At 42.0% G+C, this 23,515-nt stretch overlaps 1 protein-coding gene across 1 annotated transcript; it reads right to left on the bottom strand.

The window, feature by feature from the left end:
- Window positions 1-369: 369 nt before the first annotated feature.
- On the bottom strand, window positions 370-19,949 carry LOC140861003 (uncharacterized). The gene is made up of 9 exons (XM_073264002.1): window positions 19,820-19,949; window positions 11,724-12,049; window positions 11,503-11,624; window positions 11,311-11,424; window positions 10,385-10,596; window positions 4,063-4,396; window positions 3,750-3,891; window positions 1,664-1,739; window positions 370-440 (listed from the first exon to the last, which is right to left on the bottom strand). Exons 1-9 carry the CDS (start codon window positions 19,947-19,949, stop codon window positions 370-372), a joined length of 1,527 nt encoding a protein of 508 aa, XP_073120103.1.
- Between the last annotated feature and the right edge of the window lie 3,566 nt (window positions 19,950-23,515).

The raw sequence follows: 23,515 nt of genomic DNA, 5'->3' as shown, positions 1-23,515 counted from the left end.
AGCTACAAGCTCTGAAACGACCCTAACACTCTAAATAATAAATAATAAATAAAATATTTGTGTAATTTACAAAAAAAAAAAAATTTGCCATGACTTGCTTTAAAATATTGTAAGCCCAACTGACACAGTCAGCAATACAGGTCAAAATAAAATAAACCCAAGTTAAAATCCAAATACGATAATCATAGAATTTAAAAAGGGGAGTTATTCCCTCACAGCTTCGGAATAATAAACTGTTAATTTTACATGCCAAAAATTCTAAAGCAGGGAAAACGCATCCTGCAAATAACTGACAGTGAAAGAAAATATTTCACTCATAAATAAAAAGTGCAACATCAGAGTTTTGCGGAACAACTAAAAGCACGTCGGTCAAGGGCCTGCACTACCGGTGACCTCGCCCTGGGGATCCTGCCCCTCAGCCTCAACGTAAAAGTCATCATCTAAAAACAATAAGTGTAGTGAGCCAAAAAGATCTAACAAGAATATGGGGGGGATAACAAGTACTACATAGATACAAGCACAGACAGATTGAAGATAATTTGTAATAAAATACTTTTGTGCCCTTAAACTTAAATAAAATATCTCAAGATAAATGACGCGAATATGAACATAACATATTCATGGCGAAGTCAAACATGAACAATGAAACTGCATATAATGTGCTGAACATGAATATAAATGACTTGAACTAAAACTGTGAACTTAGATCCATGAATTGTGACTCTGGTTTTTTATCTAGATCATGGCTGCAGTTCACTATGCCACAAGGAAGTCAGGATATCTCCCAACCCGTCTTGCCAATGATTGGTATGGGAAACCAAGATTTCTTTCAGCCTGTCCATACACGTCAGGTGGTAAGGGAAGCCAGAACGTCTCCCAGCCCATCCATACACGTCTTTCTATGGTCACAACCAACTCACTTCGTTCTAAAAAAAATATTTTCTTTCCTTATTGATTCATGTACTTAGCATGCATACGTAGATGTAATGTACTTGAAAATATTTACTCAATGATCAGGCAAGTGACTCAAATGAGGATGACCTGGATGGTGATTTAGGAAGTAATACCAAGGATGAAGATCTAAACCAAATATTTAGCTCTTAGGTTATTGGAGTGTTTCGCCCTAACAACTTATAATTCTCTCAACACTTATTCAAAAGGAATTCCGCTAGAAACGACACATTCCTAAACTCTTAGGCTAATTCCTAACCCGAGCCCTTAACCCATTTCCAACCTTAACTCTGTTTTGAACATTCAAACCCGGGCAGCAACTTAACCCTTAAAAATTATGTCTCTCTTAAGCCCAAAGGCTTAGAACTTAGGAAGAACTCATTGTACTCCATTCGAAACCTCACTTCTCTAACATCCCACAGTGCCACCAAACCCGAGTCAAAAACCAGACTCTAACCCAGTTATAAGTACTCAAACCCGAACAGCACCCGCCCCAATCCACCAATTCTGCCCATGACTTAGCTACCTATCCAATGAAAGCCTTGGCTAAGTTAACTCCTATCTCTCAACCCAACATTCTTAGGACCATAACCATTGCATTAGTCCCACTCACACCACTGTACTCGACTCACAAACATACCAGCATCACAGCCCAACGGCATGCCCAGTCGTCCTCAAACCGAGCCCTTAAGACAACAAGCTAGACCGAAACCTCCAATACAGTACTCCATTCCAAATTCATCACTTCTAACACTACCATGTGAACTACGTATCACCCACGGTAGCTCCTAAATCACCAACCAATCATCACCATCAATAACATCAAATTTCAAAAATAACTTGACAAAATAACTGGAAAATTTCGAACATAAGAAACCTTCCGTCATATTACTTTGCAAATGCTTCAAAACAAATCATCCTCGACCCATAACATGATTAAATCAGTAGCCAAACATTTGACAAGCAGAAAAAAAAAGCTCAAAGCCGTGACTGGAAGAAAAATACAGGGCACGCATGATGATTTTTTTTTCTTTTGAAAATGGAATACACAAAACTTAATACCAATCAAATCACACATAAATAATCTACAAGATAATCAAATGAAACCATAATCTTGCCTAGTTAAATGAAGACAGGAAAAAAATCGAAGAAAGTGGTTCAATGAGCTAAGCCGATCGAAAATGAGCTGGAATGGGATGGAATCGAGCTCAATCGACGGTGCTACAGCTCGCTCCTACAGCCTTGAAGATGCTTAGCCAAAAAATGAAGAATAATGGGGTGCTACGAAGAAGAAAAAAAAAGAGCTAAGGATTTCGAAGAAGAATAGGGGAAAGAAATGGTGGTGACGTGCGGTGTGTGTGGGTGTTTAGGCGTTAGTGTGTGTGTGTGTGAGTATATATTAGAAGCTAAGGTTTGCTTTGAGTCCAAATGTAAAAGTGCTACTAAAAATTTAAAAGTACTACATCAAAACTAGCAATTAGGACTACAATTTAATCGTACTAAATAAAAATACCAGCTAAAAAAATCCTAATAAAAAAAATTAGATTTGATTTTTACTAGCCGGAAATAAAGATACTAATTTTTCGCAAAAGTTAACAATAATAAATTCTAATGCGCGGAAAAAATATAAAATTTAGCCAATTAGCACCGAAAATTAAAATAATAAATATTAAAGGCTGATTTAGGCATGAAACTTAAATTAAAAAATTCTAGGCGTCACAAGCTCCCTATGGAAACTGTCAATAACTCACATCTCACAAGATGCAGTCTAGTATAAAACATGCATGTGCTAAAGCGGTAAATCATAGAAAACATATAGCACATACTCATGAAACATATAAGCATATATATCATATCGGATATCTCGGTCAGTACTTACGTACCTCTAACACTGCGGGTCAAACCTATCACCACTGGTCTAGATCCCATGCCTAATAGTCTACACTACGAAGTCTACAATGCAAATACCCACGTCATCAATATTTAAGCTCTAAAAGCCTTAACTAAGCTATTCCATGCTCCTAAATATTTTTAGGAAGCCAAAGCTATATCTGCGTCCTTCGTCAGCCCTTTGCTGCCGCTTGCCTCAAAACTAGGCCACATCTCCGCTATGACGCTTGTATCGCTCCGCTAATTCCAAATTCCCAATAGGACGCCTAGAATTTCCTAGATCTTAGTTAGAAGGCTAAAAAAAAAGAGAGGGAAGGAGCTCGGTGCGCTTGGAAATGAATCTCAGCACCTGTATTTATAGACGACGTTTGGACCGTCCGAACTCCGTTCGGAACCTCCGAACACGATCGGAGCGTCCGATCCCGAAATCGGACCATCCGATGTCCCATCCGTACATAAGCAATGACATCACCTTGCTGACTTATATGATTACGTAAGCCCTAGTCCTGATCGGACCGTCCGATGCTACCGACAAAGCGTCCGATAACGATCGGAGCCTCCGAACTCCACTTCAGAGCATCCGATCTGCGCCGGCCCAATTTTCTTACTTTTTGTTAATTAATCCCTTAATCACTTCATTGGGTTACGGGTTACTACATTCTCCCTCACTTAAGAAATTTCGTCCTCGAAATTTAAGTCTAGAGGAAAGCACTGAAAGTCAAACAAATGTTCTTTATTACAACTGAACATTACAAAGTACAAATCTTTCTTACTAAGAAAAGCACAAAACATCAAAACAACTATGTATGCTCAACTCGCATCCGGATTTCTAGCTCCCAAGTTGCTTCTTCAGCCCCCCTACGCTGCCACTGTACCATCACTAGAGGTATGCGTTTGTTGCGAAGCACCTTGTCCTTCCTGTCAAGAATCCTGAGAGGTCTATCCACGTAGGACAAATCCTGATCCAATTGTACCTCAGTCGGATGCAAGATGTGCAACTCATCTGCCACGTACTGTCTCAGCAAGGTCACGTGAAACACATCATGGATACTGCAAAGATATGGTGTCAACTCTAGATGATAAGCCACATCTCCAACTTTCTCGAGAATCTCGAAAGGACCAATAAATCTCGGCGACAACTTTCCTTTGAGTCCAAATCTCATCACCTTCCAGAAAGGTGATACTCGCAGAAATACGTGTTCCCCTACCTCAAAATATAACGGTGTGCGGTGAGTGCTAGCCTGTCGATCCTGGGCTGCCTTAATCATCTTACGGATTATCTCCATTGCATCGGTCATCTGCTGAATCATATGAGGACCTTCGACTTGATGTTCGCCAACTTCGTCCCAAAACAAAGGCGTATGACATAGGCGTCCATACAAAGCCTCGAATGGTGCCATGCCAATGCTGTTGTGGTCACTGATATTATAAGCAAACTCCACCAATGCCAAATGGTCATGCCACGCTGGACCAAAATCTATAACTGTCGCTCGAAGCATGCCCTCAAGAGTAAGAATAGTCCTCTCACTCTGCCTGTCGGTCTCCGGGTGATAAGCTGTACTCAAACTCAAGGTAGTGCCAAGAGCTCACTGGAAGCTACCCCAAAACCTAGAGGTAAACCTCGGATCTCTGTCACTGTGGTAACGCTTAGTCGTATCACGCCCAAATTAACCCAACTCAGATTAACTAAATAAACATGTAGTAGCGAGAGTAGGGATCGTTCCCACGAGAAAAGTGAAATTTATTTGTGTTCTTAAAAAAACTTGAAATAAATAAAAGGGGATTTTGAACTTTAAAATCTGCTATGCAATAATTAAAATTAGAAAGATCAAATAAATAACGAAACTTGGTACCGATCGACTACACCCTTCAAATCATTCACTCGATCATTGATTCCCTAAAAATAATTAATTCACATCGAATATTCATCATTGGAAATTTAATTCCTGTTTCACCTTAATTTTAGTTAACTAGACACCAGCGTTCTAAGTTAACTCTTACCAATAAATTAACCTGATAACAGCAATCTAGATTTAAACTCACGGTAGCATTCAAATGAGTAAAACTAATGAAGCTAGACAACACAAACACCAGCGGTTGTATTTATCCTAGTCAATTGTTGTTCCTACGATTTAACAAATTCAACAGCAGAAAATATTAATCATAGTTGCTTTACAAATTAGATGATTCAAACAATTACGGATCTGAATTCTAATTTAGCGGTAGATTGTACAAAAGAATTATCAGGTGATTAATTTAATAATTACACAAGCATGAAATAAACCAGAACAACTCTTGATACTCGATAAAAATCAAACAATGAAAATCTGAATCTCACAAGATAAATAAATTCAAGGGTTCCTCTTCCTCAACCAAGAATAAAAACTAGAAGAATTAAAATCTAAGAACAAGAAAGATAAAACCTAGCCTCTAGATGAATTCTCTGTATGTAGCCGTCTAAAGATCTTTAGAATTCATCCCCAAGATAGTAATTTTTGAGTTATATGATGTATTTAAAGACTAGAGTCCTTCCCAAGAAATTTTCCTAATTAAAACAGATTTTTCAGAAAAGTCGGTGCGCTCGAGAGCATGAGTACGTGCAATCGAGCGCGCACAAAACATCCAACTTACTGCCTCAAATTTTTCAATAGGCGCGCTAGGGCGCACGAGTTCATGCGCTCGAGCGCGCAGCTTTTTTCCCAGCGAGCAGCGATTTTGAAAAATTCATATTAGGAGATCTAGCCGTCGGATTGAGATGAAATTTGGACAGCTGCTTCAAAACATCTTGAACTTTATTCTGGACAGTGGAGATTGGATTTGGTCTTCTATAAAATTAAATATGATTTTTTGATCATTGCTGCTCCGTAATTCATTCTTGCGCAATAGCTTTTCCATCTTTTCCTTGACAAAATGCTACGTCCTATACAATAAACACGAGAGCGTGTAATGTAGACACGATGTATGAAAAACCAACAAAAACTTAATTAAAACAAATGAATGCACGCACAAATGACAATAAAATGATAATAAAATATGCAACACAAACATGCCCATCAAATACTCCCACACTTAATCCTTGCTCGTCCTCGAGCAAGTTATGCAAAAACAAAATGAAACCGAACAAACACATAAGCAAGGACGAATCACGCATATCATAGCCTCAGAAAAAACCACTTTCATCTAAAACAAGTTTATAGTTACTCTCAATCATCAATGATACACCTGCAGTCGAATGCGAACGTGTGTGTGTGTCATGTTACCCCAGTTACATGCAACTTCAAAAGAACAAAGCTTCAAGACTGTTCGCCGACCTATAACAATTCAGTGCAAGTCTCACCATCAAGAACTCTCCTCCCTACAATCATTCTACACAGCACAACTTCCTTGAGAATAATTACCCACCGTTGGATTTTGCACCCGACATTTTTTTTAAAAGTTCCAATAATTACCCGCATACTTAGCTATAACTAGATAGGATTCAAATTTCAATCCCCTCGTCTATAGCCCGGATGGAACTACAATCTCATTAGGTCCGCAAACATAGCTATGAAATAGTGAATAGAATTTCATTCACATTCCAAGCCCGGATGGAATCGTGATTTCAAAACTTTTTCAAAAATTATTTAATCCCATTTTACCCGCAGACTTAACCATAAGCAAGGGAATTAGGATTTCAATTCCTTAATTATAGTCCGGATGGAATTAAAGTCTTTTTTTTTTCAAAAGATTAACCCCTTGTAATTCGCATACTTAGCCACCAACAAGATGAATAAGATTTCAAACATCTCGCTCGCAACCCGGATGGAGTTAATTGGTTTTCAAAAATTTGTTTCTCTTTTTCATAAAACAAAAAATTTTAAGGTGCGCCCAATAAAGTGTATGTCATATCAAAAAAAATCATCAAGATTCAAGCACTATCAAGTTCCACAAACAGCTATTGTCGTGCAATGGTCGAACAGACATCCACGATATCTAATACATCGCTACACTTCACCGGTTAAACATGCGTGCTTAAAATATTCAACAAACAACCTCCGGTTTCTCGTATCCAATCAAGAGTAAAAAATTTTCAAAAATTCATAATTTTTCAATTATCTCATCATAGGCTAGAAAGGCTAGAAATCATCCTTTACTTATGCACACAAAACACACATGAAACAATTTACGAACTATATGCAAATACAAAACAAAAACAAATGCAAGATAAAATACCAAATACTGAATGCCCCCCCCCCCCCAACACACACACACTTATCTAAAGCATTGTCCTCAATGCTCTAGCACTAAAAACATAACACACAACACAAATAACAAAATGATAACGAGATGCAAAATTAAAACAGAACTCCCCTGGTTCAAGTGTTGGCGTTGTCATCCTCTTTGATCTCTGACTGAATAATGGAAAACTCATATTGAAAATTGGACTGCAGATGGGGCGGCTAGGCTCCTGAAAACAAAGAAAATAAAACAAAAACAAAAAAGAAATAAAGGAAAAAGACACTGGGTTGCCTCCCAGCCAGCGCTTCATTTTCAGTCATCGGCTTGACTCTCAGAAGCACTGCTCAAAGAGCGGCTGATGCCCAAAATAAGTGTCATATGACACCACAAATGGGTCTTGGTTCCATAAGCCCTCAATCTTGGCCAGATATAAACAGTTAAAGCTTGTCACCGCAGCAACATTCCATAGAGGCTGGTAAACATGGGAAGATAACATCTCTGCGGGCTCTCGGAAGCCAAAAGCTTTTGAAACTGGAACTGATGGACAAGAAAGGTCTTGGGGATGTGTGTAGGAAAATACTATCGATGACCTCATATCGATAGACTCTTGAACTCCGTCATCCTCAAACTCAAGTGGTAACATATTTCCATCATACGCTATTTCTTCCAGAACATCTTCTGACTGAGGTTCAATAAGAAGAGAAGACTCAAACGCCTCTAAATCTTCAGCATGATTTGATTCGCACTCCCAATCCTGGTTCTCTGAGGCATTATCATCGAACCAAATCGGGTTGGTCACTGCTTGAGTATCTTGCTTCACTTCCTGTTCTCGGTGTTCATGAACGATTGATCTCTTGATATTCTCTATTTTCTCTACAAGGTCGCATCTAGACTTTTTCAGATCTTCTATAGTTTCCACAGTCGATGCCACAAGCTTGCTCATGATATCTTCCAGCGGATGTAAGATCAACTGCGAACAACTTCCCTCCTCCTTTTGAAGCTCGAATGGCTGGTCTGTAAAATTTGGGTATTGAGATTGCGAATACCAGTAATAGTCAAACTCGGCCATATCATCCAATAGGCGTCTCATGGTATCATCATCTCGGCAAAATATTGAAATACCGATTGTGAAATCTCCATCAATTACCCATCTTCTTGTCACTGCATCCAAACCATCAAGAAAATATGTAAGGAGAGAATAGTTTGAAAATTCATGATACCGGAAGATGGTTACTAAATCTTTGAATCTCTTTCATGCTGCGTAGAATGGCTCTCCGTGTTGCTGGATAAAACTTGTGAATACTTGTCTATTTGACATCTCAAAGTATTACACTACAAAAATTCTTGCAAAAACAGAAAATAAAAACGGTGAAAAAATAAAAAAATAAAAACAAAAACACAAATAAAATAAACACCTTCCCCGGCAATGGCGCCAAAATTTGGTAACGCTTAGTCGTATCACGCCCAAATTAACCCAACTCAGATTAACTAAATAAACATGTAGTAGCGAGAGTAGGGATCATTCCCACGAGAAAAGTGAAATTTATTTGTGTTCTTAAAAATACTTGAAATAAATAAAAGGGGATTTTGAACTTTAAAATCTACTATGCAATAATTAAAATAAGAAAGATCAAATAAATAACAAAACTTGGTATCGGTCGACTATACCCTTGAAATCATTCACTCGATCATTGATTCCCTAAAAATAATTAATTCACATCGAATATTCATCATTGGAAATTTAATTCCTGTTTCACCTTAATTTTAGTTAACTAGACACGAGCGTTCTAAGTTAACCCTTACCAATAAATTAACCCGATAACAGCAATCTAGATTTAAACTCACGGTAGCATTCAAATGAGTAAAACTAATGAAGCTAGACAATACAAACACCAGCGGTTGTATTTAGCCTAGTCAATTGTTGTTCTTACGATTTAACAAATTCAACAGCAGAAAATATTAATCATAGTTGCTTCACAAATTAGATGATTCAAACAATTACGGATCTGAATTCTAATTTAGCGGTAGATTGTACGAAAGAATTATCAGGTGATTAATTTAATAATTACACAAGCATGAAATAAACCAGAACAACTCTTGATACTCGATAAAAATCAAACAATGAAAATCTGAATCTCACAAGATAAATAAATTCAAGGGTTCCTCTTCCTCAACCAAGAATAAAAACTAGAAGAATTAAAATCTAAGAACAAGAAAGATAAAACCTAGCCGCTAGATGAATTCTCTGTATGTAGCCGTCTAAAGATCTTCAGAATTCATCCCCAAGATAGTAATTTTCGAGTTATATGATGTATTTAAAGACTAGAGTCCTTTCCAAGAAAGTTTCCTAATTAAAACAGATTTCTCGAAAAAGTCGGTGCACTCAAGCGCATGAGTACGTGCGATCAAGCGCGCACAAAACATCCAATTTACTGCCTCAAATTTTTCAATAGGCGCGTTAGGGCGCACGAGTTCATGCGCTCGAGCGCGCAGCTTTTTTCCCAGCGAGCAGCGATTTTGAAAAATTCATATTCGGAGATCTAGCAGTCGGATTGAGCTGAAATTTGGACAGTGCTTCAAAACATCTTGAACTTTATTCTGGATAGTGGAGATTGGATTTGGTCTTCTATAAAATTAAATATTATTTTCTGATCATTGCTGGTCCGTAATTCATTCTTGCGCAATAGCTTTTCCATCTTTTTCTCGACAAAACACTACGTCCTATACAATAAACACGGGAGCGTGTAATGTAGACACGATGTATGAAAAACCAACAAAAACTTAATTAAAACAAATGAATGCACGCACAAATGAAAATAAAATGATAATAAAATATGCAACACAAACATGCCCATCACACTGGCAATGCTCAACGGAATCCCATGCAGATGAACAACCTCTTGCACATATAGGCGTGCCATCCTATCGAAAGTAAAGTCCCGATTGTAAGGCAAGAAATGCGTGGATTTCGACAATAGATCAATAACAACCCGGATAGCATCACAATTCCTGGATGACATCGGAAAGAGGGTGACAAAATCCATCGTCACGTGCTCCCACTTGCACTCAAGAATATCTAAACTCTGAAGCAATCCACCGGGTCGTGGAAATTCTGCCTTGACCAGTTGATAAACAAGGCATCGAGACACAAACTGATAAACACTGTGCTTCATCCCTTTCCACCAAAACCTCATTCGTAGATCTTTGTACATTTTCATACTGCCTGGATGTACAAAAAATCTACTACGGTGAGCCTGTGATAAAATCTCCTCTCGTAGTGTGGAATCATCAAGAACTACCACACGTCCAGAGAGACACAACAAACCATCATTCTGCAAATGAAAACCAAAAGTATTCCCATCCTGAGCCAAACGAGCTAACTTCTGCGTCTTTGGATCAACGGCATGCGACTCACGTATACGCGTATACAAGGCTGGTTTGGCAAGAACAGATGAAACGCGAACTCCCTGCTGTTCCTTCTTATGTCGAAAAGTGAAACCCAAGGAGCAACACTCCTCTACCACTCGTGCAACCGAGCTGGTGCAAATCGAACTCACATACACTTTGCATCTAAGAGCATCCGCAACTGGATTGGAAGAACTTGGATGGTACTTGATCTCACAATTGTAGTCCTTCAGCAAATCCATCCACCTTTGTTGTCTCATGTTCAACTCTGCCTAGGTGAACAGATATTTCAAACTCTTATGGTCAGTGAAGATCTCGAACCTCTCAATGTACAAATAATGATGTCATATCTTAAGAGCAAAGACAATGGCCGCAAGCTCCAAATCGTGTACAGGATAGTTCTCCTTATGAGTCTTCAATTTCCTAGAGGCATAGCCGATCACATGACCTCTCTGCGATATCACACATACCAAACCCTAGAGAGAAGCATCGGTGTGAACTACAAAGCCTCTTGATCCAGACGGTAAAGCCAACACTGGAGCTGTAGTCAGACGGCATTGCAACTCGTGAAAAATCTCCTCGCACTCTGACGTCCAAACGAAAGGCACATCCTTCCTCGTCAGCTGCGTCAAAGGCTTAGAAATCTGAGAAAATTTCTCCACGAATCTTTGGTAGTAGTCTGTCATCCCAAGAAAACTACGAATCTCTGAAACTGTCGTCGAACGCAACCAAATCAAAATGGCTTCTGTCTTAATAGGATCAACTGAAACACCGTCTCGTGAAATCACATGACCAAGGAAAACAACTCGGTCAATCCAGAAGTCACACTTGCTCAACTTAGCATACAACTGCCTATCTCTCAGAATCTGCAATACTATTCGAAGATGGAAAGCATGCTCGTCAACACTGCGAGAATACACCAGGATATCGTCGATGAATATTAGAAATTCACGGAAAACCCTGTTCATCAAATCCATAAAGACAGCAGGAGCATTCGTCAATCCAAACGGCATCACTAAGAACTCGTAGTGAACATACCGCGTATGAAATGCTGTCTTAGAGATTTCCTCATCTCTAACCCTCAACTGGTGATATCCCGACCGTAGATCAATCTTCGAGTAAACGGAAGTACCCTGAAACTGATCAAACAGATCATCTATCTGCGGAAGATGATACTTATTCTTCACAGTCTCTTGGTTAAGCTATCGATAGTCTATGCAAAGACGCATCGACCCATATTTCTTATTAAAAAACAGTACTGGGGCTCTCCACGGCGAAACACTCGGCCAAATATAACCCTTATCAAAAAGATCTTGAAGTTGATTCTGCAACTCTCGCATCTCTGAAGGTGCTAATTGGTACGGAGCTCCAGAAATCGATGTTGTCCCTGGCACTATCTCAATGCCAAAATCGATCTCCCTCACTGGTGGTAAACCTGGAATCTCCTCCAGAAACACATCGGGAAACTCACGGGCTATGGGTATCTCCTGGATGTCTAGTCCCTCCAAGGATGCATCGATGGCGTAGATAAGGTATCCTTCTCTGCCAGACTTTAGAGCTTGCCGGGCTTTCAGAGCAGAAACCACTGGAATCGGAGGTCGCGCTCCCTCACCATAGAAATACCATGCCTTGCCATCCTCGGGTCGAAACTAAACAAACCGCTAATAAAAATCCACTATATCTCTATAGGTAGTCAGGAGATCAATCCCGATAATACAGTCAAAATCTGTGATGCCCGGGGCTTAGGAGGCGGGGAGTGATCGCCGGTGCCATGAGGTTGCACGGACAATGACCGGCTCCTGGAAGGATTCTAGGCGGAGGGAGACATGAATCAACCGATCTCGTGCCGGAATGAGAGGAATTCTGAGACTGTGTAGGTATGGAACTGCATAGTTGAGGAGATCTTAAATGATTTCATATGTACTACTAATATCAAGAAGGTGCATTGTAGTGACCCTTACCCGGATCACCTACTAACAGAACTTAGGCATGCAATTAACTTAATTAAACAGATATCAGAATAAAACTGCGGAAACTATAAACGTTATACAATCCCAAGTAAAGGAATCTGTAATTTATCCAAATAATATACAACCAAATTGAATAGCTGTATCAACCTCAAAACAACAGAAATAAAACCTAGAAGAAGCTCCAGCTGGTCAACCACTGACTAGCCGCTCTTGGATCCACCCGCCTCGTCCAATCGCAAACCTGCCCCATGGAATAGGGTATCCAGAAACACAGAGTATGAGACGTGAGCATAAAACGCTCAGTACAAGAGTATGAGTATACATGCATGCAAAGTGAACTCCCTATAAACTCGAGGTCAAGGATCAGATAACAGAGACAGACCGGGCCCTGGTATGTAGCACGTTGTGCCGTCGCTTCAGGAGGAGGCTCCCATACCATAATACAAGTGGATATGCCGGACCCAAATCGATGGAAGTCCAACCACTAACAGGATAGGGAAAAACCCTACTAACAGACATCTCGAAGGAGATAGCTCAGTATGCAAATGAATGCAGCATAAATCAATGACATATAAACCATGCAGTCACATAATACATGCATACTCAGTCAGGATATCTCGAACAATACTTCCGTACCTCAAAACAGTGCAAGCTCTACCAACTCTAGATCCACGCCTATAGTCTGCTCTACACTGCCAAATGATACTACTATCATTAAAGTGCTCTAAAAGCCTTAACTAAGCTATTGCATACTCCTAAATATTTATAGGAAGCAAAAGCTATACCTTCGTCCGTCGTTAGCCCTTTGATGCCGATGCCTCTAGAACTTGGGCACAACTCTGCTACGACTTCCGAACGCCTCGCCGACCGCCGGGTCAAGCCTAGGGAGGCTAGAACAACTCGAATATACTAGAAAGGAGAGGGAAATACTCGGAATTGGCAATTGGAAATGAAGCCCCGGCCCTCTATTTATAGACAACGATCCAAACTTCCGATCCTCGATCGGAACGTCCGAACCTCGATCGGAACGTCCGATCCTGCCATCGGAGCTTCCGAAGATCCTGATCTACCACGTGTCAAAATATCACTTGTTGACTTCGGATAGGGGTGATCGGAGCTTCCAATCCTGATCGGAGCTTCCGATCTAGCCAATCGTCATGCCTGACGTAATATGATCGGAGCTTCCGATCCTGCATCGGAGCTTCCGATCCTGTTCGGAACTTCCGAACCTACCTTCGGAGCTTCCGAACTCTATTCAAGTAATTATGAATAATTCCTTAATTACTGATTTTGGTTACGGGCTACTACATTCTCCCCCACTTAAGATATTTCGTCCTCGAAATCAGATCTTAAGTACTGAATGTAATACAGAAATCAAAAACATTCTTTATTCAAATCAAACGTTTACAGGGTTTGCAACTGAATACAACTTAAGAATGAAATCAAAACAACTCAGGATGATCTTCACGCATCCTGTCCTCAAGCTCCCAAATAGCTTCCTCAGTGCCTCGGTGCTGCCACTGAACTAAAACCAGAGGGATTACTTTGTTCCGCAAAACCTTATCCTTATAATCCAGGATACAAATAGGTTTCTCAACATAAGTCAAATCTTTGTCCACCTGAACCTCAGACCGCTGCAGAATATGAGATTCATCCGTCACATACCGTTGCAACAGAGATACGTGGAACACGTCGTGAATACTGGATAGATGCAGTGGCAAAGCTAGTCGATAAGCCAAATCGCCAATGCTCTCCAAGATCTAAAACGGACCGATAAACCTGGGAGACAACTTGCCCTTAAGGCCAAATCTGAGAATCTTGCGGAAAAGGTGACACTCTCAGAAACACTTTCTCCCCAATATCGAACTGCAAAGGCCTACGCTTGATATTAGCATAGCTGGCCTGACGATCCTATGCAGTCTTAATCCGTTTCTTGATCTGATCGACAATGTCTACCGCCTGCTGGATAAGCTTCGGTCCCTCAGCCTGTCTCTCCCTCACTTCTTCCCAGAAGAGTGGAGTACGACAACGTCGCCTGTACAATGCCTCAAAAGGTGCCATCCCAATACTAGTATGATAGCTGTTGTTGTATGCGAACTCGATCAACGGCAAATGATCCTGCCAGGCTGAACCAAAATCCATGACGCACGCTCTAAGCATATCCTCCAAAGTACGGATAGTGCGCTCTGACTGACCATCAGTCTCCGGATGATAGGAAGTACTCAAACTGAGAGTAGTACCCATCGCACGCTGAACACTCCCCCAGAATCTAGAAGTGAACCTGGGGTCCCGATCGCTGACAATGCTCACAGGCACTCCATGAAGTCGAACAATCTCCTGAATGTACATCTGTGCCATGCGATCCACAGAGTACTCTCGGTTATAGGCAATGAAATGCGCTGACTTGGTGAGTCGGTCCACCACAACCTAGATAGCATCACAGTTCATCGGGAATACCGGCAAATGGGTCACAAAGTCCATTGTGATAAACTCCCATTTCCATTCAGGAATAGGCAGACTGTGAAGCAATCCTCCAAGTCGTCGGTGCTCTACCTTGACCTGTTGACATACCAAACATCTCGAAACAAACTGATAAACACTGCATTTCATTCCCTTCCACCAGAAACGAGTACGTAGATATTTGTACATCTTGTTGCTCCCAAGATGAATACTCAACTTAGTGCAATGTGCCTGAGACAAAATCTCCTCTCGCAACTCTTCATCCTGCGGAATCACAAGCCTACCAGACAAACACAGAAAGCCATCTGACTGATAATGAAATCCAGACGAGCTACCCTCGTTAGCTAGACGAGCTAAACGTTGGGTCTTCGAATCAGACATCTGAGCATCTCGGATCCGCGAATACAAGGCTGGCTCGGATAATATCGCAAACATCTGGATACTCTGCATACCTTTCTTATGCTTGAATGTATAACCTCAAGTACAACAGTCACTGATCGCACTAGACATCGAACAAGTCTGAAGTGCGGATAGTCGCACCTTGCGACTCAAAGCATCAGCGGTGAGATTAGCAGCTCCCGGATGGTACTTAATTTCGCAATCATAGTCCTTAAGCAAGTCCATCCAACGTCTCTGCCTCATGTTCAACTCCGCCTGAGTGAACAAATATTTGAGACTCTTATGGTCGGTGAAGATCTCAAATTTCTCACCATACAGATAATGATGCCAGATCTTCAAAGCGAACACAATGGCTGCTAACTCCAAATCATGGACTGGATAGTTGTCCTCGTGAAGCTTCAGCTGTCTAGAAGCGTATGCGATCACATGCCCATTCTGAGTCAGAACACAACCTAACCCCTGAAGAGAAGCATCAGTGTATACCACATACCCTCCAGATCCTGACGGTAATGCCAACACCGGCGCAGAAGTCAACCGCCGTCGAAGCTCACAGAAATTATCCTCACACTCGGAGGACCACTCGAAATCCATACCCTTGCGGGTAAGCTGCGTCAACGGTCGAACTAACAGAGAGAAGTTCAGAATGAAGCGACGATAATACCCTACTAGACCCAAAAAACTACGGATCTCAGCAACTGTCGTCGGACGCGACCAATTAAGTACTGCTTCAATCTTGCTTGGATCAACAGAAATCCCCTCCCTGGATATGATATGGCCAAGAAAGACCACTCTATCCATCCAGAACTCACATTTGCTCAGCTTGGCGTACAACTGCTCATCTCGAAGAGTCTGTAGTACCAACCGCAAGTGAGAAACATGCTCTTCCATATTACGCGAATACACCAAGATGTCATCAATGAAGACCACAACAAACTTGTCCAAATACTCCCTGAAGACACGGTTCATCAGATCCATGAATATAGCCGGCGCATTAGTCAAACCAAATGGCATTACTAGAAACTCGTAAGGCCCATAGCGAGTACGGAATGCAGTCTTGGCTACGTCCTGATCACGGACTCTCAACTGATGATACCCAGATCTCAAGTCAATCTTGGAGTAAACTGGCATGTCCTGCAGCTGATCAAACAAGTCATCAATACGAGGCAATGGATACTTGTTCTTCACAGTGACTCGATTCAGCTGCCGATAGTCAATGCACAACCGCATCGACCCATCCTTTTTCTTTACAAAAAGAACAGGAGCTCCCCAAGGAGATACACTAGGATTAATGTACCCCTTGTCCAAAAGATCCTGTAGCTGATTCTTCAATTCACGCATCTCTGACGGAGCCAAACGATACGGTGCTCGAGAAATAGGTGAAGTACCCAGCATCAACTCTATGCCAAACTCGACTTCCCTAGCAGGAGGAAAACCCGGAATCTCATCAGGAAATACACCTAGAAATTCATCCACAACAGGAATGCTCTCTATCCCAATGCTCTCAGCGGACAAATCAACTGCATAGATAAGGTAGCCTTCCCCGCCAGACTCTAGAGCTCGACAGGCTCTCAAAGCTGATACCAAAGGCATCGGAGGTCGCGCTCCCTCACCATAGAAAAACCAGCTCTCACTCCCCTCCGGATGAAAGCGTACTAATCTCTAATAGCAGTCCACTGAAGCTCGATAGGTAGTCAACATATCCATTCCCAAAATGCAATCAAAGTCGTCCATCTCCAGGACCATGAGATTCGCTAACAGAATGTTTCCTTCGAACTCTAAAGGGCAACCCATCACTAGACGCTTAGCCAAAGCAGATTGGCCCGTCGGAGTAGAAACAGACATCACTACGTCTAGTGCAATGCATGGTAACTTATGCCTCTTAACAAAACGTGCAGAAATGAAGGAATGAGATGCACCAGTGTCAATAAGTACAAGAGCAGGTATACTAATAAGCAGAAATGTACCTGCGATGACTTTCTCATTCTCCTCCACTGCCTGATCATGTCTCAGGGCAACACCTGGCCAGAAGCTCGTGGCCTCAAATGAAAACTCCCAGCAGGCTGTCCCTGCGACCTCTGCTGTACGGTAGCCTAAGAACCAGATCCTGAACCAGATCCAGAACCGCCTCCCCCAAATAGTGGACAATCTCTTCGGATATGACCAGTCTCTCCACAACGGAAACAAGCTCCAGAAGCTCTATGGCACTTGTCGGATGGATGGTTCTTCCTACAGTGATCACACTTGTCCTTCTTACCAAAATGGACAACACCTCCAGAACCAAAGGAAGAAGTAGATCCAGACTTCTTGAAAGATTGGGCATGGGGACCCAAAGAACTAGCAGGCCTCGACTGAGGGAAAGACCTGTTCCGCCGAATGCTGTCCTCCGCCTGGTGACAACGGCTCACCAAACCCTCGTAGGACATGTCGTCGCCAACCGCCACACGATCATGGATCTCAGGGTTAAGGCCCTGAAGGAACAGATTATACTTCATCCCAGAGCAGTCAGCAATCTCGGGGCAATAGGATAGCAGATCAAAGATCTTCTGCTGATACTCATCGATAGACATGGCTCCCTGTCGCAGACTCAGAAGCTCGCCTGCCTTCGACTGACGGAGTGCAGGAGGAAAATACAGCTTCTGAAAAGCTGTGCAGAACTCGGCCCAGGTGGCCACTCCTCTCGCCACAACAAAAGGTGCAGAAGTAAACCTCCACCACCTGCGCGCACGTCCATCCAGAAGATAACCCAGGGTCTCCATCTTCTGCTCCTCGGTGCATTGGAAAGTCTGAAAAGTCGTCTCCATGCGGTCTAACAAATTCTCCGCATCCTCCGAAGACTCACCTCCAACTAAGGGCTTAGGACCCATAGCTAAGAATCGACGCACAGTGAAACGCTCGTCGTCATGATGACGATGACGCCGTTCTCGACGAGGCTCCCGGTCGGCATCACCCCAACGCCCACCAATACTGCCATGAGAACTCCGGTCGTCACGATCTGCCATCTACAAAAGTACCTCACGGTTACCTTATGCAGAGTCTAAATCCCAAGAATACTATGCATGCTCTGATACCATAAATGTAGTGACCCTTACCCGGATCACCTACTAACAGAACTTAGGCATGCAATTAACTTAATTAAACAGATATCAGAATAAAACTGCGGAAACCATAAACGTTATACAATCCCAAGTAAAGGAATCTGTAATATATCCAAATAATATACAACCAAATCGAATAGGTGTATCAACCTCAAAACAACAGAAATAAAACCTAGACGAAGCTCCAGCTGGTCAACCACTGACTAGCCCCTCTTGGATCCACCCGCCTCGTCCAATCGCAAACCTGCCCCATTGAATAGGGTGTCCAGAAACACAGAGTACGAGACGTGAGCATAAAATGCTCAGTACGAGAGTATGAGTATACATGCATGCAAAGTGAACTCCCTATAAACTCGAGGTCAAGGATCAGATAACAGAGACAGACCGGGCCCTGGTATGTAGCACGCTGTGCCGTTGCTTCAGGAGGTGGCTCCCATACCATAATACAAGTGGATATGCCGGACCCAAATCGATGGAAGTCCAACCACTAACAGGATAGGGAAAAACCCTACTAACAGACATCTCGAAGGAGATATCTCAGTATGCAAATGAATGCAGCATAAATCAATGACATATAAACCATGCAGTCACATAATACATGCATACTCAGTCAGGATATCTCGAACAGTACTTCCGTACCTCAAAACAGTGCAAGCTCTACCAACTCTAGGTCCACGCCTATAGTCTGCTTTACACTGCCAAATGATACTACTATCATTAAAGTGCTCTAAAAGCCTTAACTAAACTATTGCATACTCCTAAATATTTATAGGAAGCAAAAGATATACCTTCGTCCGTCGTTAGCCCTTTGATGCCGATGCCTCCAGAACTTGGGCACAACTCTGCTACGACTTCCGAACGCCTTGCCGACCACCGGGTCAAGCCTAGGGAGGCTAGAACAACTCGAATAGACTAGAAAGGAGAGGGAAATACTCGGAATTGGCAATTGGAAATGAAGCCCCGGCCCTCTATTTATAGGCAACGATCGGAACTTCCGATCCTCGATCGGAACTTCCGAACCTCGATCGGAACGTCCGATCCTGCCATCAGAGCTTCCGAAGATCCTGATCTGCCACGTGTCAAGATATCACTTGTTGACTTCGGATAGGGGTGATCGGAGCTTCCGATCCTGATCGGAGCTTCCGATCTAGCCAATCGTCATGCCTGACGTAATATGATCGGAGCTTCCGATCCTGTTCGGAACTTTCGAACCTACCTTCGGAGCTTCCGAACTCTATTCAAGTAATTATAATTAATTTCTTAATTATTGATTTTGGTTACGGGCTACTACATGCATCTTCTTTTGGGGAACTCATCACATAATAACTCCAAAGTTAAGTGTTCTTGACTTGGGGAAATTATAGGATGGGTGACCCCCTGGGAAGTTTCTCAGGGTGCGTGTGAGTGAGGATATAAGTACGATGAAAAGACCCGTCTTAATACAATGGGTCGTTACAAAATCTTCCATGGCTAAAACCATCAAGTTATCACTAAGTCGATGCCCCTCAAAGTCAAAGATGCAACCCACAACTAGACGCTTGGCCAAGACCTCTTGACCCATTGGAGTCGATACTGTTAGCAACACGTATAAAGGAATATACGGTAATTTATACCTCTTAGCAAAAGGTGCTTAGATGAATGATTGTGATGCACCAGTGTCAATCAAGACATAAGCAGAAATACCACACAAACTACAGGTACCTACGATCATCCGGTCACTGTTTGCCTCCACCTGCTCCTGGTTCAATGCAAAGACCTGCCCCTGAACACGTTAGAGTAAGGAAGAATGACCTCGAGAAGAAGTCTGTCGCGGCAACAGCTTTGACTGTTGACGCTGATGCTGAGAGTGTTGTTGCTGGTACTGATGTTGTGGTTGCTGCACTAACGCCTGAGTTCCCATAGATCCACTCGATGCTCCCATCATAGTAGGCAAGTCCTTCTTCATGTGGCCCTCCTGTCTGCACTGAAAACATGCGCTGGTCACTCAAGAACACTGACCTGCAAGATGTCTCCACCTGCACTACTGACAACGGTTCCACTTCTATCCACTAATTCGGTGCACTCTGCCGGAACGAGAGGAAGAAGAAGAAGTGCCTCCCTGTTTCTTGAAATACTGACCCTTTGGCCCCAAAGAGCTAGTCGGTCTGGAAGAGGAAGAACTCATGGACCTGTTCCTCCGAATGCTATCCTCTGCCTGGTGACAATGGCTCAACAGGTCCTCATAGGTAATAAGATCACCACCCACGGCAACCAACTGATGGATCTCAGGGTTAAGACCCTGAAGGAAGAGAGTGTACTGCGCCGTAGAGCTACCGGCAAACTGCGAACAATAAGGAAGAAGCTCGATGAAATTCTGCTGGTACTCGTCCATAGTCATCGATCCCTGCCGCAAGCTCAACAACTCGCTAGCCTTTGACTGTAGTAGGGCTGGAGGAAAATATAGCTTCTCAAAGCCGCTTGGAACTCTACCTAAGTAGAAACTCCTCTGGCTGCTATGACCGGTGTAGAAACGGTTCTCCACCACTTTTTGGCATTGCCTTCCAATAGGAAACCCAACGTCTCCATCTTCTGCTCCTCGGTACACTAATACTGTCGAAAGCAGTTCTCTAAATGCTCAATCCATTCCTCGGAAACTCCTGGTGTCTTGCCACCAACCAATGGCTTCGGACTCACCTGAAGGAATCGATGCATACTGAAACGTCCCGATCCTCATGGTTCCTGCATCGTTCCCGCCTACGACCATCTCGATTTCCCCATCGACCTCCTCCACTATCTTGACTCTCGTCGTAATCTGCCATCTGTTAAAGAATAAAGAGTATTTCAATACGCTTTGCTTAATTTCCCAGTTGCAATGCTCTCTGATACCAATAAATGTAGCGACCCAACCCGGATCCACTACCTAATAAGAGTAATTAAGCGCATGCATTAATATTAAAAGCGTGAATAGCGGAATACTCAAAATACAACAAATCTGATTGGCAGAATACAACCAACGATAACAAAATTTTATAATACTTATAAAACCAAATCGAAAGTTCATAGGGTCACAATCCTACCACTACGACTCTCGCTGCAACCGGCACCGGCCTCACTCCTGGTACGGACCTCCTGGACCGTCTAGCCTCAAACTTGCCCCGCCACAAGGTATCCCAAGAACACCAAACACAGGGGCATGAGCGACAACGCTCAATACGAAAGCAATGATATATAAACAAATATGCAGCACATAAATAACTTTAAAATCCTTGGTAAAACAGTCTGCTCAGGGCGGCACCGAATATACAGCACCTTGCCAGAGAGAAACTCCGCGGGGGTACTCGTATATTCTCCCTATCAACTATAGTGTCTACTCCACCGTCGTGGTCGCTCCTAGTGATAGAAAAACCAGGGGCTGAGCCTCCCCAAAACCTGACCCGAATCCAAAACAGGACACAAGTCTCACATGGAAACTGGCAATACCTGACTCGAGTCCATGATGAGTTACAAGCTCCCTATGGAAACTGTCAGTGACTCACATCTCACAAGATGCAGTCCAGTATAAAACATGCATATTCTAAAGCGGTAAATCATGGAAAACAAATAGCACATAATCATGCAACATTTAAGCATATATATCATACTGGCTATCTCGGTCAGTACTTACGTACTTCTAACACTGCGGGTCAAACCTATCACAACTGGTCTAGATCCCACGCCTAATAGTCCACATTATGGCGTCTAAAATGCAAATACCCATGAATCAATATTTAAGCTCTAAAAGCCTTAACTAAGCTATTTCATACTCCTAAATATTTTTAGGAAGCCAAAGCTATATCTGCGTCCGTCGTCAGCCCTTTGTTGTTGGTTGCCTTAAAACTAGGCCACAGCTCCGCTACGATGCCTGGATCATTTCGCTACTTACGAATTCCCAATAGGACGCCTAGAATTCCCTAGATCTAAGTTAGAAGGCTAAAGAAAAGAGAGAGGGAAGGAGCTCGGTGCGCTTGGAAATGAATCTCGGCACCTCTATTTATAGACGAAGTTCGGATCGTCCGAACTCCGTTTGGAGCCTCCGAACACGATTGGAGCATCCGATACCGACATCGGACCGTCCGATGTCCCATCCGTACGTAAGTAATTATGTCACCTTGCTGACGTAGATGATGACGTAAACCCTAGTCCAGATCGGACCTTCCGATGCTGCCGACGTAGCGTCTGATCTGTGCTGGCCCAATTTTCTTAATTTTTGTTAATTAATCGATTAATCACTTTGTAAGGCCCTGAAAGATTAAATTCTTAATTATGTCATTGATATTTAAATTCCAAATTTAAGGAAATATCAATTGGATAATTTATGAAAATTAGAGATTTAATTTTCGAGCTGAAAATATTTAATTTGAGAATTTACGGATTTTGAGATTTAAATTCTGGGATTCTTAAATTAAAATATGGAAATATTTGAATTGAATATTTATTAAATTTAAGAATTAAATTCCAAGTTTCGAGAATGAAAGAGAATGTAATGAGATGGTGAAATCCGAGAAAGGACCAATTTGCAAATATAGAGAAGTTCAAGGATTAAAATGAAATAAGCCTGAAATTATATAATTTTGATCCGAGATTACATAATTTGGGAATATATGGAGTTTAGATTTAAATTCTAATATTCTTAAATTATATAGGATTGAAATTGAATTAAATCGCTTGTCCGGGGACTAGTTTGCAAATAGGCCAAAGTTTAGGGACCAAAGTGAAATTTCCTTGAAAGTGGCTTTTTATACGTGTGTTGTGTATGAGAATTGATCAGAATTCTCAGCCCTTATCAGAAAGAAACGAGAGTGAGGAGAAATAAAGAGGTTAAGACATTTTCCACCCTTCAAAACTTGATATCTTGTGATCCGATTATCCGTTTTATATTCCGAGAGTTGCGTTGCGATTCTTGCACGAAGAGCTTCGATTTGATGTAAGTTTTATCTTCTTTCCAGCATGTTTTGAAAGTTGTAAATTGGAGAAAATCATATTTGATTATGGTTATGTATTCGTGAGCTTATATTGATCATTCTATCGGCACCGAATCGGAAACAGACAACGTATTCATTTGTTATGATTTCCAGCATTAGTTCAAACCCTTGTACATCTGATAGACTG

The sequence above is a fragment of the Henckelia pumila genome, chromosome 4, assembly GCF_033568475.1.
Source record: "Henckelia pumila isolate YLH828 chromosome 4, ASM3356847v2, whole genome shotgun sequence".
In the NCBI taxonomy this organism is placed as follows: domain Eukaryota; kingdom Viridiplantae; phylum Streptophyta; class Magnoliopsida; order Lamiales; family Gesneriaceae; genus Henckelia; species Henckelia pumila.
This window is presented reverse-complemented; position numbering and strand designations above follow the sequence as displayed.

Coding starts and splice junctions, on each gene's coding strand:
- LOC140861003 (XM_073264002.1), bottom strand. CDS start 19,949: ATGGGTCAAGAGGTCTTGGCCAAGCGTCTAGTTGTGGGTTGCATCTTT. Junction 11,625..11,723: donor TTTCGCCGTGGAGAGCCCCA/GTACTGTTTTTT, acceptor CATCTTCCGCAG/ATAGATGATCTGTTTGATCA. Junction 11,425..11,502: donor AAGACAGCATTTCATACGCG/GTATGTTCACTA, acceptor TTTGATGAACAG/GGTTTTCCGTGAATTTCTAA.